General features: G+C 39.1%; 2 protein-coding genes across 23 annotated transcripts in view; both read left to right on the top strand.

Moving 5' to 3' along the window:
* LOC135093264 (hornerin-like) overlaps positions 1 to 2,750 on the top strand; it is an 83,319-nt gene extending 80,569 nt beyond the window's left edge. For all 22 annotated transcript variants that reach the window (XM_063992355.1, XM_063992352.1, XM_063992353.1 and 19 more), the window contains one exon: positions 1,005 to 2,750. In XM_063992355.1, coding sequence (XP_063848425.1) covers positions 1,005 to 1,209 — 205 coding nt within the window. In that variant the 3' untranslated portion in view covers positions 1,210 to 2,750. The remainder of the gene's footprint in view (positions 1 to 1,004) is intronic.
* A 3,316-nt stretch (positions 2,751 to 6,066) lies between these two features.
* On the top strand, positions 6,067 to 14,510 carry LOC135093195 (cell division cycle-associated protein 7-like). The gene is made up of 8 exons (XM_063992169.1): positions 6,067 to 6,129; positions 7,365 to 7,445; positions 8,521 to 8,643; positions 9,500 to 9,678; positions 10,336 to 10,567; positions 11,204 to 11,469; positions 11,939 to 12,065; positions 12,724 to 14,510. The coding sequence occupies exons 1-8, from the start codon at positions 6,067 to 6,069 to the stop codon at positions 12,871 to 12,873; spliced, it is 1,221 nt and encodes a 406-aa protein (XP_063848239.1). The 3' UTR covers positions 12,874 to 14,510.
* Positions 14,511 to 15,881: the final 1,371 nt, after the last annotated feature.

Consider the following 15,881-nt stretch of genomic DNA (forward strand, 5'->3'; position numbering starts at 1 on the left):
TTATAATACTTGATAAATAGGAATTATAATAATATTGCTGATATTTTCTTTACCCTCACACTAATGAATGATGATTGTCCTTGCTGTAGAAGCAATATCAGTCAAAAGTAATCCCCCATGATCAAACTAAACCTAACTTAACCTAACTAAATTTTAAATTTGCTGTCAGCATTATAGATAATTTGCAGTGGATATATATGGGGTTCAAATTATTCAGAATGAGAAGCCCTATCTGATAAGAGATTAAAATAATATTGGGACTTGTCAGGTGACAGGGGATGCTGGCCATAAATAAACCATAACTCAGGCTACAAACACAGCCTCCCAAACACACCTGAACACGGCATTTTGAACATCAAAATCTATTAACTTGGAGGATGTATAGTTTTTCTTTCACATAGGAACACTTTGGTACATTTTAATATCTCTAACATAACTTTCCATTGCATAGGACTGGTAAATATCATTGGGGCTTGCTGTTGGGGAGGGGTGGTTCTCCCCAACATTTCCAATACAAATTTTTTGGATTTGGTTGACCTACCCTGAAGCACACTGTGGGAAAAGTGTTAAAAAAATAAAGAAAAATAGCTACATTGGTATTAGTAAATACTAACACCGCGTTTAAAAAAACAGGCCATAATTTTGTGTGATGAGAGACAGAAATGAGTGGAAAAGCTGTGATATTTGGGTGTGGACGTTGAGGCAGAGATGAGCCATAGGATGGAAGGAACTAAGGTTTTAGCAGTACTGAGTATAGTTTGGAGAAAGAAATATCTGTCTGAAGTGAAAATGGGATAATTTTTAGTGCCATCTGTTATATGGCTGTGAATGTAAGTCCAGGAAAAGGATGCAGTTGCTGGTGCTTAAGAATGATTTGAGGTGTGAGACAATATCATTGACTAAAGGAAAACAGGATCAAAGAGATTTGTGGAAGCTAACATAGTTTGTTGGAGAGAGTTTTGAAGGGGTATGCTTGTTTACTCTGGTTCTCTTAATTTTCTCAGGTTCCTACAATACTTTGCCCAACCAGAGATTGTGGCAGCCACCAAGATGGATGCCAGCAACCTGGCCATGGTAATGGCACCCAACTGCTTGCGCTGCACCAGTGATGACCCTCGCATCATTTACGAGAACACCCGCAAAGAAATGGCCTTCATCCGAACCCTGATACAAAACTTGGATACAGCCTTCATGGAGGGAGTGGTCTGAGGCAGGAGGGAGGGCAAGGAGTGGCCTTGCGGGGATGTCAGCAGGTGACGGAGGCAGTGCAGCAGTGTGGCAATGCGCACACATTCAACACAAAGAGCGCCCAAAATGTGCTCCTTAAATATTATGTTGGAGCTGCCCCAATGTATTGGTGCTTTACTTTATTCTACCCTTCTGGGTGCATCTTGTATTTTAAAAACATACTTACAAACACACACACACACACACACACACACACACACACACACACACACACACACACACACACACACACACACACACACACACACACACACACACACACACACACACGGTTAAGTGATCATAAAAACAAACAAACATATTGTTTTCCCCCATGTATTTTTATTCCTTGTCATTTGGTGTTTGTGGGTTGCTCTACAAACCATTAGTGTTGCAGACAGCGTGCTGGCACCAGTGGTCGCTGGCAGTAGAGATAGTGGTAGTTGGTGGTAGTTGTAGTAGTAGTGGTATTGGGCAACCTGTTTCTTTCTCTACAGCATTTAAAGTTGCATTTATTGCTTACAATTACAGGAAACATGTATGTGTTGCATAATGTTGATGAGTCTTAGTGCTTTGTTGCTGAATACTTCATTTCCACAGTCAATCTGTATACTGTACTATATGTAATTTTTTTTTATTTTTATACAGTCACTTGTTCCGGAAATCTTCTTAAGAATGATATTAAGAATATCCTTTTCTCCCCTTTCTTTTACTCTCAATTAGGAGATAAAAGTTATAGTAGATACCTAATTTAAAAGCAACATTCCAAAGATTTGCAAAGTTCAACATTGGGCCAAGTTGCATTTATTGTAGGAGCTTAAGGAACCCATCCTCCCTCCCTCCCCTCCCTAAAGGAGCTGGAGTACATGACAAAACATTTGGATCCTGCAGGCGACTTCTGATATTCAGAATGTCAATATCTGCAGCGATCCAGTGAACCGATCTGCTTCCACAAAGAGGACTTGCATTGTGTTTGTTCAGACTTAATCAAAATTTGTTGATTAGTCAGTGAAGAGGAAACCTTGTGCATCGAGCCATTGATTGTGGGGTTTTGCTGGGAAGGAACTAGGTGTGTTGAGGGAAGAAGGAAGATAAATGGTACTGAGAAGTCCTGCCTGGACACCCCTGTTATCTAGTCCTCAACTTGTATAGAATTTTCCTGAACTCTCATGTGCCAACTCAGACAAATGAAAAACAGATCAAAGCTTCTTTGTTTGCATTTGTTACAGGCACACTAGCTTTTGTTAGGAAACTTTATATATAATTAAGATATTATTTTTTTATGCCATGTTCACCACAGCATGTAACACACACACACACACACACACACACACATACACACACACACGCACATCACATCAGATCACATCACATCACATCACATCACATCACATCACATCACATCATACACACACATACACACACACACACACACACACACACACACACACACACACACACACACACACACACACACACACACACACACACACACACACACACACACACACACACACACACATGTATGCATACAGTGCATTCTTTTCATCATGTTCAGAGAGGCTTTCACATGTATTTTCTAAATATGAAAATTGTGGAAAGCCACTTGATTATAGCATAAATGTATTTTCCTATACTGCTTTGTTACTTGAGGATGAGTCATGATGTGGCCTTCTTGCCAAGCAGATGTGTGCTTGCTCTGTGTGCAGTGAGCTTATTGGACAGTGTTGGGTGCCCCTCCCCTCCTAGAGCATTGGCCACACTTTCACTACATGATGCTGAACACCCTCACACTCCCATCATTCATCCATTCCTCAGCCATGTGGACTTGCCTTTACCAGCTGCTCTTGTGTGTGTGTGTGTGTGTGTGTGTGTGTGTGTGTGTGTGTGTGAACTTGTTCCTGTACACTCAACACAGAGGTTGCATTTGCCATTCAGGGATAAGCATTGTCTGAGAAATGAATAATTGTAATGTGTGAGAATCCAGATGGTGGGAGCTGCTTTTTCCAGTGGTAATTTTGTGTGGCTTTCTCCAAGAAAGGCAGTCAAGATCACTGTTTCTCCAGAGCTATCAAGAATCTCAGGAATACAGCCAGAACCTTAGCTGGCACTCAACAAACAACCACCTTCATGTACTGTCTCACACCCAAGAGACACACATGCTGCTACACACTTTTGCTTCTTTATGCTCTGTATGTGAGGCAGGTTCCTTTTGACCTAAGTGCATCCCATGAGATTATTCTTTTACATATTGCAAAGAGATTTTTAACAGATTTAAGTCATTGACTTAGAAGACTGAATCTGACTGAAAGTGGATCAAAGCACCATCACAAAACATTATGTTTCTGATGGCAAAAACAGATTTCAGTATCAGTCATTATATTTCAACCAAGATGTTCTTCATAGTATAACACAGGATTGCCTGACTTGTCACCCTCGGCAAGTCAAATGAGATCATAATCATATTATTGGGGCACTGTGTGAGTGGTTGAGTGTGCCCCTCCCAAGTGTCTCACTGTTTAATCTTGGTCACTGTTACTACTAACAGAGTTTTAAAGACTATTGATATAAAAAATGCTGCAAAGTGTGTGACCACTTCTGTCAGATATAGATGAAAAACTGATTATCTTCTTTTCTGCTCTGTCATAAAGATTGGCATTGTAGATGCAAGATCACCAGCTGTTATGGTTTGTGGTTGTGCCATGTAGGTGCTATGGGAGACAGGTTATGTATAATTTTGTCAGCTTAATGAAGTCTTGAAGAACTTGGAAGCAGTTCTGTTAAATTTACTCTTGATGATCTGAGGCTTGATTTCAGGGTTGTTGTTGTTGTTGTTGCTGTTGTTGACACACTAATCACTGACCCATCAACCCATCCACCAAGACTCAAATTGTGATACACACTATTTATCTTTTATGTAAGACAGTGGTAGATTACTCCACAAGATATGATAGCATTCTCCATGACTTACATATATAGATATATGTAATACGTAGAGTTTTCCCTTGATGGCATATGTTAGGGTTCCAGACACCATCTATATGATGAAAACATGAAGTTATATTTCAGAATGGCTTAACTTGTGGAGTTCCTACTGAAGAGGAACATGTAGACAAGAGTTGGTTCCTCCATTAGTAAATTGATTTTTACAAGATCATACTACTTAGAGCATCACTAGATTAACTGTGTCAATCTATCAACTGCTCCACAAGGGTGAATGAAGAGCTGCCACCAATACATCCCAAACAGCATGTTATAGTGTCAGCACGATGAAACAACCCGAGTGTGGATGAGACCCAACAAGACATCCCACAAAGGCTATGACTGGAAAAAGTAGAATTATTCTGCCAAAAAATCTTGGTCTGTCTGTGCCCATAATGATGATGGTGAGAATGAGACACTCTTCAGCTCCATCAAGTCTGATGAGATAAGCTGCATTTTTTCAACACATTGAAGTGTAGTATAGTCAGCCAGGTTATTCATTTGTTACTTACTGCCTGTCATCAATGCTGTTTATTTAGGAAAAAGACAGTATCTAACTATAATATGTGCATTTTTACCAGGAACTAGTAACTTAAGTTGGTAGTCATCAGTTCATAACCAGTGTCCCACAGAAAGACTTGATGTGTGACAGGAAAGCAAAGGTATTATCTAATGGCCATTTAGATGACAGCCATGAAAAAAAAAAAAAAAGAGTAAGATTGTATGACATGAGGTGATGGCAAGGATTCACCACAGCTTGGCAGAAACTGATTTAGCAAGATGACACCCACTTCATCCACCTGATGAATTATTGGTAAAGAGGGACAGTGCTGAGTGCACAGGAACTAATCAGCTTCAGTTTCCAGAACCTAGAGATGGAAACTAAACTGTTGACTTCTATTTCTCAGAGTCTTTGTTGCAGTGGAGAAAAAGCCATGACTCACTGAGTGGCTGGCTGGCTGGCTGCAGTGGGTGGTGGTGTTGGGAAGCTGAACAGAGTTCATAGTTTGTCTCAGCCACCATTTTCATCAGAAGAATGTTTGGGGAAGAGTTCAGGTTTTGCTTCTTTGGCTGCCAGGTTTTGGCCATGACAAAGTTGTATATGTACATTCGTGTTGCCTTTTATTCATACCCAGCTGTCACTGTGGCTTTGAGCTGAGGGATGCATGATGGACAAGATGGATCTCATAGAGGCATCTCTCTTAAGTGCCGTTATTCCTCAACACACCAGCAAAGCCTGCAGGAATAAGGCTTACTGTGATGGATCAGCTAAGACCAAAACAAAAATATAAATAACGGGGAAGAAAGTGGTCAAGAGGCATCCAGGAGAGCAAAGAACAATGACCATTCCTGGTGAGTCCCTCAACATAGTGATAGCAATAATATATATATATATATATATATATATATATATATATATATATATATATATATATATATATATATATATATATATATATATATAGACACACACACGTATTGATTTAGACCATCTTTGCCTCATTTTACATTGTGTGCCTCAAAGATTATGAAAGCACAACATCTTGTTTTTCATGAATAACTGTACTGAATATCCATTTTTAAGGCATTTCAGATTTTGTTTTGCTTTTGGCTTCAGCACTGGTAGCTATGCAGCAGTTTTTATTTGGAACTTGTTAATTATGGAGTATTATAATTTAATTTTGATGCATTGTACAGATATTCTTATGTAATATACATTGACATTGTATAGCTGTGTTTCACAATGTTGAAAGCATTTAAAATAATTTGTATAATGTATAAATATTAAAAGCTGTATGCTAATTTTAACTAGAAAATTGAGTTTTGTTCCTTGGCCTTCCTATCCTCCCTCCAAGCATGAGGAAACAGAGCTCAGGTCTCCCCACACCCACTGGCCCTGGCAAGGCTGAAGGATTACATGTAATTATGGCACCTGCCACTCCACACCTGGGGCGGGCCACATCGTACTTGAACTGTTATGTTGTGTTGCTCCCCTCCACCCTTCTGGAGTGCAGGATAAATCTTTAGCTGGGGTGAAATCTTTGACTAGGAAAAATCAAGATAATTCTTTGGGTTTTCACTCTCGGTCACAACAATATCTCTTTGATAAAGGGTACACTGAAGAAAAGAAATACAGGAACAGTAAAAAATGAGACAGCTGCTGGATGGATCGTGCTCACCAGCAGCTGTAAAATGCCTTCTTTAACATCTCATGAATTTTTTAATTAATTTATTTTATTTATTTATCTATTATTTAATTATCCATTTATTTATTTATTTATTATTTTTATTTTATTATTTTTATCGTCATATTGGAAAACTAAAATGAGCACTTCAAGTCAATGTAATTAAGAATAATATATAAAAGAAACTAACATCGAGCAATGAATGAGTCACAGCACCAACAGGCATGTGAATAATTGAAACACCTCCCCAGACTGATAATTATTTATTTGCTTTTAAAAATTTAGATTTATTTTTTGAAGGAAACTTAAAAAAAAGTTTTGATATATATATATATATATATATATATATATATATATATATATATATATATATATATATATATATATATATATATATATATATATATATATATATATATATATATATATATATATATATATATATATATATATATATATATATATATATATATATATATATATATATATATATATATATATATATATATATATATAAACTGGAGGTATCTAACTTTCTAATTTACTTTTTTTTTTTCAATATAAACATTTGAGCATCTGTACTGAATGTAAAGAACATAATTATGAAAACTTGCATGAAAATAGATGTTCTTTTAAATACCGCCCTCTTTAAAAATTATTAGATAATAGTCATACATACATTTTTAAACCTATCAACTTTCTTTTTTTTCTAATTAATAAAGACACCTCAACATCTGTGCTACATGTAAAGAACACATTTTATAAACGTGTGCAGGGAAAAGTGGTCCTTTTAAATCCCGCCATTTTAAAGTAATAAATCAAATCATATGCCATCTTTTTAAACATATCACTTTCCAACATTTTTCTAAACAATAAAAACATCTGAATATCTGTGTTACATGTAAAGGACACAATTATGAGAACGTGCATGAAAAAGAGATGTCCTTTTAAATCCCGCCATTTTTAAAGTTCCCATGTTTACAAACACTAAAAGCGCGGGAAAAGAGTCCAGCAGCTGGGGACGTGTGGTGGCCAAAACTCTCTGAAAAGGTAATGTAGTGGTGCTAGCAGGAGTCGCACATCATTATATTAGGAGGAAAGAGAGGCAAAGTGCTGTTGACTGGATATTATTGTAGGTAGAGTTGCCTTGGAAGTAGTAATAGGTTGAGGAAAGGAGAGGAAGCAACTCCCCGCCTTGAGTAACACTAGGCTCTAGTTTCCGAGCAACAAGTGCAAGATTTCACTAAGTCATAGCCAGGTTTGTTACGTACGTGTTAATGATAAGGAAGTAAATAGGAGGCGAAGAGGAAGGATAAAAGAACTCCCGGACTTGAGTATCGTTAGTTTAGTTGCCGAGCAACAAGTGGAAGGGATCAGTCATAGTCAGGGTTGTTACTTGCGTGTTATTGACAGATGACTGAATTAGACAGCACTGGTAATAAGCAGATACAGAAGTAAAGCAGTAAGTTAGTAAATAAATTAGACACAACTAGATAAAGAAGTGAATCAGCAAATGATGAAGGAATATATTTGTGTTAGACATCACCAGTAGTAAGCAGATGTAATAAATCAGTAAATATGCACGCAAATTAGACATCAGTAAAAGAAAGAAAAGTAAATAAGTAAGTTAGACACCTCCAGTAATAAGCAGATGACAAGTAAATTAGGCAACCAATAATAAACAAGTAAAGGTAATCTGTCAGTGTTTCTCCCCAGCAAGATAATCCCACAGTGTTTCTCCCCAACAAGATAATTCCACTGTGTTTCTCCCCAGGAAGGTAATCCCACAGTGATTCTCTTCAGGAAGGTAATCCCACAGTGTTTCTCCCCAATTAGGTAATCCCACAGTATTTCTCCCCAAGGTAATCCCACAGTGTTTCTGCTCAGGTAAATAATCCCATAGTGTTGCTCCTGAGGAAGATAATCCCATTGTGTTTCTTCCTAGGAAGGTAATGCCACAATATTTCTCCCCAACAAGCTAATATCAATGTTTCTCCCTTGGGAAGTAATCCCTTTGTGTTTCTCACCCAGTGTTTCTCCCCAATAAGCTAATATCATTGTCTCCCTAGGAAAGTAATGCCAGTGTTTCTCCCCAGGGAGGTAATGCCACTGTGTCTCTCCCCAGGAAGGTAGTGTTTCTCCCTGGTTGGTGACAGACTCACAGTACAAGATGATGATGCTACAGCCTCAAGACCTCTCGGAGTATGAGATACTCCGGGAACAGAACATCCAGAAGAGACAGCACCTGGTGAGAATGAATTCCACTTTGACTCAGTATAGGTTTTATCTCTTATGTATTACTTGTACTGTTGCTTTGCAGGCCCCTCAAGGATGTCCTCTACTGGACTCCATTAGTGTAAAGTAGTATCTCTTATTCTGGTCAGCTTTGGAAGAATTGATATTTCTGCATTGATAGTCTCTTTTGATGAATTTTCAACTTCTAACTCCTCGAATTGACTCTCCTTTCTCATAACTGTATTTGCATGTCTTGGGTAATGGTTGTCACTAGGTATCCTTGTATCAAGTCGTATTGTTGTCTCAATAATGCACGTCCTTCCCATAGTAAACATTTAACATTCCATGAGTTTCTAACATATTAAATCAAACTCACTCTGAATATTTCCACATTTTCTTGCCTGGCAGATAATTTAGTGGTTGTCCTCAAAGCTGAGTCTCAGTGTGGGGTCACCAATTAAGGATTTGCATAAATGTGATCTTATAAATTTATAGGATATAAATGTATACATCTACAGAAGAATATCATTGTATTACTGGTACCTTGTTAAACCAGTGACTGCCTTTTCATAAATCATATGGACGAACATGCTTCCTCTCAGTTTCTTTGTTTGCTTGTCAATCTTTCTGTATGTCAAAATTTTACTTGTGTCATTGTCTATTTATTTGCCCATCTGTATATCTGTCTATTAATTTTTTTTGATTGGCATTAATTATTTCTGTTTCTATTTTGTTGATGACTTTCACTGTTAGACACCCACCTTAAATGTAAAAACAAAACAAAACAACACAGCACAGTATATAGTTAGAGAATAATAAAATATAACACATTATTGAAGTGAGATGATAATTTTGTACCTGTTCATCAGATGGCAGCTCTTATGAGAGACTTCCAGGAGTTCAAGTCTGCAGTGGCTCCCCCAAAGCCCATCATGAAGGAGGTGAAGGAACCCCACAAGGAGCAGCGGCGCCTCAGTGGTTGTGCCCCCAGGCGACGCAGCAGCAGGAATAACAGGTTCCAGCCATACCACTCACCCCCAAAGACCAGGTAGGTGGGGGACTGTGAGGTGCACACACACACACACACACACTCTCTCTCTCTCTCTCTCTCTCTCTCTCTCTCTCTCTCTCTCTCTCTCTCTCTCTCTCTCTCTCTCTCTCTCTCTCTCTCTCTCTCTCTCTCTCTCTCTCTCTCTCTCTCTCTCTCTCTCTCTCTCTCTCTCTCTCTCTCTCTCTCTCTCTCCCTCTCCCTCTCTCTCTCTCTCTCTCTCTGACCATCAAAGAAATAGATGTAGATGCATTTCAGTTCAAGCAATAGTAGGATCCTAAAAAACCAAAGACACATCACATTACAGCACAGCTCAGAGTTCCATTCACTCTCTCCAGCCATTCAGATACTTTCATTACTTACCCAGCCTCCTGAAGTACATTAAATGCTAGGCAGGTGAAACACTAGTTTAGGGCCTAACTTGAATAGAATAGCAGACTTATCTAAAACTAAAACATTTTGATGTCTTAGGGGATGCCCTTCATATCTATTTTGGTATAACAGCTCCAAAGAAATAAATCTGGCTCTACCAGTTACAATAGATTTTTGCATTTGGGACAGGATTGGAGAATTTCTTTAGTAACTGTGTCAACGTGTTTCAAAACTTCCATGCCTCATGTATTGATTGTTTGCCCTGACACGACTTGTCTTGCCCAGAGCACGACGGGAAGCCACCAACAGTGCACAGGCAGAGTGGGAGCGTCTCATTCAAGACGATGATGCAAACCCCTATTGGGTTCCCATAGACGAGGATGATGCTGAGGGGGAGGAGAAGGAACCTCAGCCTCTGTATGTCAAGTTTCACTTCACATTGTGCCATCAGACTTCAGACAGTGACTCAGATAAAGAGGAGGAAGAATCAGAGGATGAGATAGAGTGCTTTGTGGAGGTTTGTCCTTACAGGAAGATGTGATTTTGTTTGTCTCATCATTGCTATGTATTACCTTCCTGCTCTTCTGTAGAAGCATGGCAGCCCAGTGGCCTCTACCACATGGTCTGTGTTACTTGTGATGCTGTTTGCCTGAGTGGTTTGCTGTTTAATCAGCTCTAAGGCACAGGATGTAGGATATTTCCTTTGTGGTGTTAAGGGCAACTGTACCAATCAGCCATAAAACATTGTTGCTAATATAAACACTGATATAAATCCCACTGTTATCACAGTCGCCCCTGTATGTCCCCAAGCTGTCATCTTGTGAACTGGTCAGCACTGCCCTGTGGAGCCCTATCATAGCTATCCTCTTGAAGTTATTAGGAACAGTGTAAGATACAGATAGGTAGATAAATAGATTATCAAAATAGCCTTCGGATCATAAATCAAATCATGATACTCTATTTACTTTAGGCACGAAAAATTACTGAGTTCCCAATATGATGTTCATAGGGAACAGGATATTAGCACTTCATTATTTCTTAATTCAGTAATATGAATAGGATACTTTGTTGAATATTGAGTCACAAAGCAGCAAGAATGGTGTTGCAAGCCAGTGAAGAGCGCAGTGGCTCACCTGTTGTGTTCACTTGACAGGACATGGACGTGACCAAGATGAGACCAGCAGATCAGTATGAGTCACTGCACAGCTGTAGTGTGAGGCAGCAGAGCAGGAGTGGCTGGTCCCGGGGCAGCGAGGGCACAGAAAGGGGGGGACGCCGGAAAGGAAACCTCAGCTTTGACCCAAATGTAAATATAGTGATGCCCAAGGACATCACTCCACAAGCCCTGAGGAATGTGGCGGAGCGAAGTGGAAGGAAGGTGTACAATGCCTACATAGGAACCACCTGTCACCAGTGCAGGTAAAGACAACTCTCTTCCTCCACACAAAACTACAAGCACCTAATTACACACACACCCTTCACTCAAAATTCAAAATTATCATGGCGACTCCTACACCAGCTTCATTCATCCCTTTCTCTGGTAAACTGTGGAACTGTCTGCCAGCTTCTGTATTTCCACCTTCTTATGAGGGAGGTTTCAGGACACTTATCCTTCAATTTTTTACTACTGCTTCGGATCCTATTCGGGGACTGGCATCTCAGTGTTTTTTTTTTTTTTTTTTTTGCTGGTGTCCCTCCTATATATAAAAAAAAAGAAGAAGAAGGGTCTGTGTAAAGTTGTAAAGTAAAGTTGTTATTATTTAAATCTCTAGATAAGAAAAAATTCTAACCTGTACCAGAGAGCAGGTTGAAGGGATGAAAATGTTGTTTCCAGTCAGTGGACAGAAAAACGTGACAATGCTGAAACCACTCTTCCTCACACTTGCAGGCAGAAGACGATAGACACCAAGACAGTGTGTCGGTCTGGAGACTGTTCAGGCGTGCGGGGGATGTTCTGCGGCCCCTGCCTCAAGAACCGGTATGGGGAGGAGGTGAAGGAGGCGCTGCTTGACCCAGTGAGTGTGTTGGCTGCACTGCTGCCGGGAAGGCTGTGTGGGGGATGACTGTTGAGTTTGTTGGGTGTACAGTGTGTGACTCACCTTGGTTTTGATCACATTCTGGACTCATGACTGCCTCCTGGAGAGTTTGGTGCTCATAGAGACTTAATTTAGGAAAAGCTGGATGTGATTTGGCAGACCCACAAAAAAGGGGGACACCCTAAGAGACCTTGTTTTGGAATGACTTCAATTATAGTATACAGGATCTGAATTAGGCTAATGTGGCTCTCACCATGTTTTTATTTATTCAGTTTTTTCTTTCATGAATAGTTTTGCTTCTATTTGTTCATCCTTCAGTTCTTTGTAGGTCTCTGTAGGGAAAGCTATATTTCCTTGTATTATTTAGACAGCATGCAAGTGTGTGTATGTGTTGCATGCATATGTTTCTGTTTTCTCATACACAATAGTTCAATATTTGTTTGATGGATCTTGTTTCCTCCCCTCTAAGCTTTTTTCCCTTCAACTTAACTCTGCTCTTCTCATTTTCCTATAAAAGACTTTCATCTAGTTTAGCGTACTTATAAGCATATTTTTTTTCCTGATATGTCCTTACTTTCCTCTCCCTCTGTGCCTGTAAGCCTCCTCTCCCCTGTCTGATGCCCCTCTGCCTCAACAGCGATGGATGTGTCCTCCCTGCCGAGGTCTTTGTAACTGCTCCATCTGCCGGAACAGGAGTGGGAAGGGCGCCACGGGGATCCTCATCAACATTGCCCGGGCGCGTGGCTTTGACAATGTGAAGGATTACTTGGAGAGTCTCATCAAGTAGTGGCCCTCTGAGGTTGACATCTTCTCCCTGTCTTGTTATGCCTCCTCACAATTCTAACTTTGTTTACTCTTTTGCCAGATATATTGGTAAAGTTTTAAGTGCCATCTTGTGGTGAGGACGGGTTGATGGTTGCTAAGAGTTTATCATGACTAGATAATCATTTTTTTTTTTTTTCATGATGAGTGGATTATAAGAGAAATGGAAAGGTTCTGTTTTAGTTAATACTGTTCTGATTGCAGGAAATTGATTATTCCTGTAGAATTTGGAGAAGAGTTCAACACTGCTGTTAGTACACAAAACCTGAAAGTAAATCATAAGTTTTGAACAAAGAAAGAACTTGATTTTATAGTAGCAAAGAGGTACTTATGTGCAGCCTTTGTGAGTATAGTGCTGTATTCTAGTAAATCCTGGAAAATGAAGGAGGATAATGTTAGCTTGTTAAAGAGAACAGAGATTAGGAATATTGGATGGATCTGCAGTGTCAGTGAACAGCAACTTGTATGGAACCTTTCAAAATTATGGTGATTTAGTTAAGTGAGAGCCAGCTACCAAATAGAGTGTGATAAGGCCGAATAGACACTGAATGAAGTGAATGAGTTTAGATATTATGGTTAGGTCATGTGCAGGTACAGAACATAGAGGAAGGGGCATCCTAGGGTGTCCAAGACAGCAATGAATCACCATAGGTATTGGTGACAAGTGTTCCCTCCCAACCTTTCCTGGTGGTCAGACCATCTCAGGGTGCGGAGTGAGGCCATCACAACCCCACACCTCATTCATTCACTCTTGTTTGACATGTCCTGCCTGCCATATACTCTAGTTTATCATGCCATCTATACCAAATCACAACCATGTCTCATATCACTTCCATTACTTGGATCCTAAATCATTCAGTCTTACCCCATGTCCATATTTCATTTGCATGTATGATACCAGTGTAATGCCCCTTTCACCTTCATGCTTACTGTTCTATCTTCCTTTATATATCAAGAATCCTGTTGTTTTCCTCTCCCACACATCCCTCTCTTTTGTCGATTTGCCTCCATGCATTCACACTTCCACAGGACTGAAAACTAAGCCATTACAATTTATTAGCTCAGTTTATTGCACATTCCAGTCAACAGGTTCACTTTGCTTTTGGACAGACACCATCACTGCACTTTTGGTCTCATATGTCTTCATCTTTAACATCTTGTAAACAATATTGAGTCAATTTTACCTTTTAATCAATTACTTTTACAAATTATTTTAATATGCAGTTCCTATTTTTATTACATACAGGTCTTAATATTGATGATCTAATTTTTAACTGGCTGTCTACTGTATGGATGAGAGGGTCACAGTGACACACTCTGACCAAGAGTAAGCCTCCCCAATACTTCAGAACCTGAAGAAGGATTTTAGGAGATTGTTATGGTTTATAGTAAGTGTGGGGCATGTTAGGTATTTCTTTATCTTCACTAAATGTATCCTATAATAATTCTAGTGTAGCTATTGACTATATGTCCTATTGAAATGGCTTTAATTAATTGCATTAAGAATTAAGACATTTCATGTCTCAGCATGTGATGGAAATCATTAGCAATTTAATGTAAATATTGTTGATTTATTGATATTGTGTGTAATAAAGACATCATTTTACAATTTTATGATTATCATCAATAGATTTATTTTCTGTATTAAACAGTGTAAGTTAAGAACTCAACACACATGAAAAAGTTATGATTTGGATGCAAACAGGCTCTTTTTTGTGAAGGTGGGTCATATGTGTTCTTAATAAACAGTATAGGTAGAGTTAACTACCTAACTGTGATGCAGAGAAACAGGAGAAGCATATGAGTCTTCTTGACATGGTTGTACACTCAGGGCTGTAGCCTGTAGCCAGTGCACATTTGTAACTCTTGGTTGAATGCTCAGGGCAGGCACATTGACAGGGGGGGGGGTCAGGTGGTGCATTACACCAGGGCCCATGGAGTCTTTGGGGGGCCCAAAGGTAGAGATGGCTCAGGGTTGCAATTTTTAGCTAGAGGGTCTGTGCATGCTACTGATCTAATCACTTTGTGGTTGTTTGATATATTTATGAATGGCTGTATGAGAGAGATGAAAGCTAATGAGGAAGATGCTGGCGTAATGTTGAACTGGTATGGAGTGGGATGGTCTGTAATAGGATTTACAGATGACATTCTTACTATTGGAGAGTGAAAGGGAACTCCAGAGAGAAGTGGACCATTGCTATTGTGTGTGTGTGTGTGTGTGTGTAATGTAGAAACCGAAGCTGTGTTGGTAAAATTAAGGTGGTGATTTCTGAGAGAAGTGGAGGTGTGTGATTTTAGGATATCTTGTAAGGATGAGTGTGCAAGCTTCAGGTAGTTGTGTGGTGGTTGTGAGAGGAGAGAGAATGGAGGAGATAAGTGAATTTAAGTATCTTGGATCAGTGGTATGTAAAGATGATAACATGAAGAGAGAGAGAGAGAGAGAGTCATGAAAAGGAGAAATTTGTCTATGTAAAGAGAATTCTAAGTATGGATCGGGGGCTGGACATAGAATATTACAAAAAAATCAAGTACGTGCTGATGAACTGATCCAACAAAGATGGCAAGTGGAGTGGCAAGATGGGAGGGTGTGCATGAAAGATGTAGTTTGTCTTGATGCTGAGGGGAAGCCAAGGAAGCTATTACCGTATATAACTCTTTGGGATAAGTTGTAGATACTAAAATTTCGCGGATTAGTCTAGTCAGCTTGCGCTGTAGATTTTTTTTTTTTGTTCGAATAATGAAAAGGCTCTACTTACTTTACTTTATTACATTTCTATCAAGTAAGCTGTAGCTACTAAATTGAATTTCGCGGATAATGCATCGGATCAGACTGCTTTTCTCCTTCCATAATATAACAGCTAGTGCATGCTTTTTTTTTTTTTTTGGCTTAGTGTGAATCATAGAAAATCTTTTTCCATTATTTCCACTTTACACTTAAGCCAATCTATTAGAAGAAAAGTGAATAATGATTGA

The sequence above is a fragment of the Scylla paramamosain genome, chromosome 42 (assembly GCF_035594125.1).
Source record: "Scylla paramamosain isolate STU-SP2022 chromosome 42, ASM3559412v1, whole genome shotgun sequence".
NCBI lineage: Eukaryota > Metazoa > Arthropoda > Malacostraca > Decapoda > Portunidae > Scylla > Scylla paramamosain.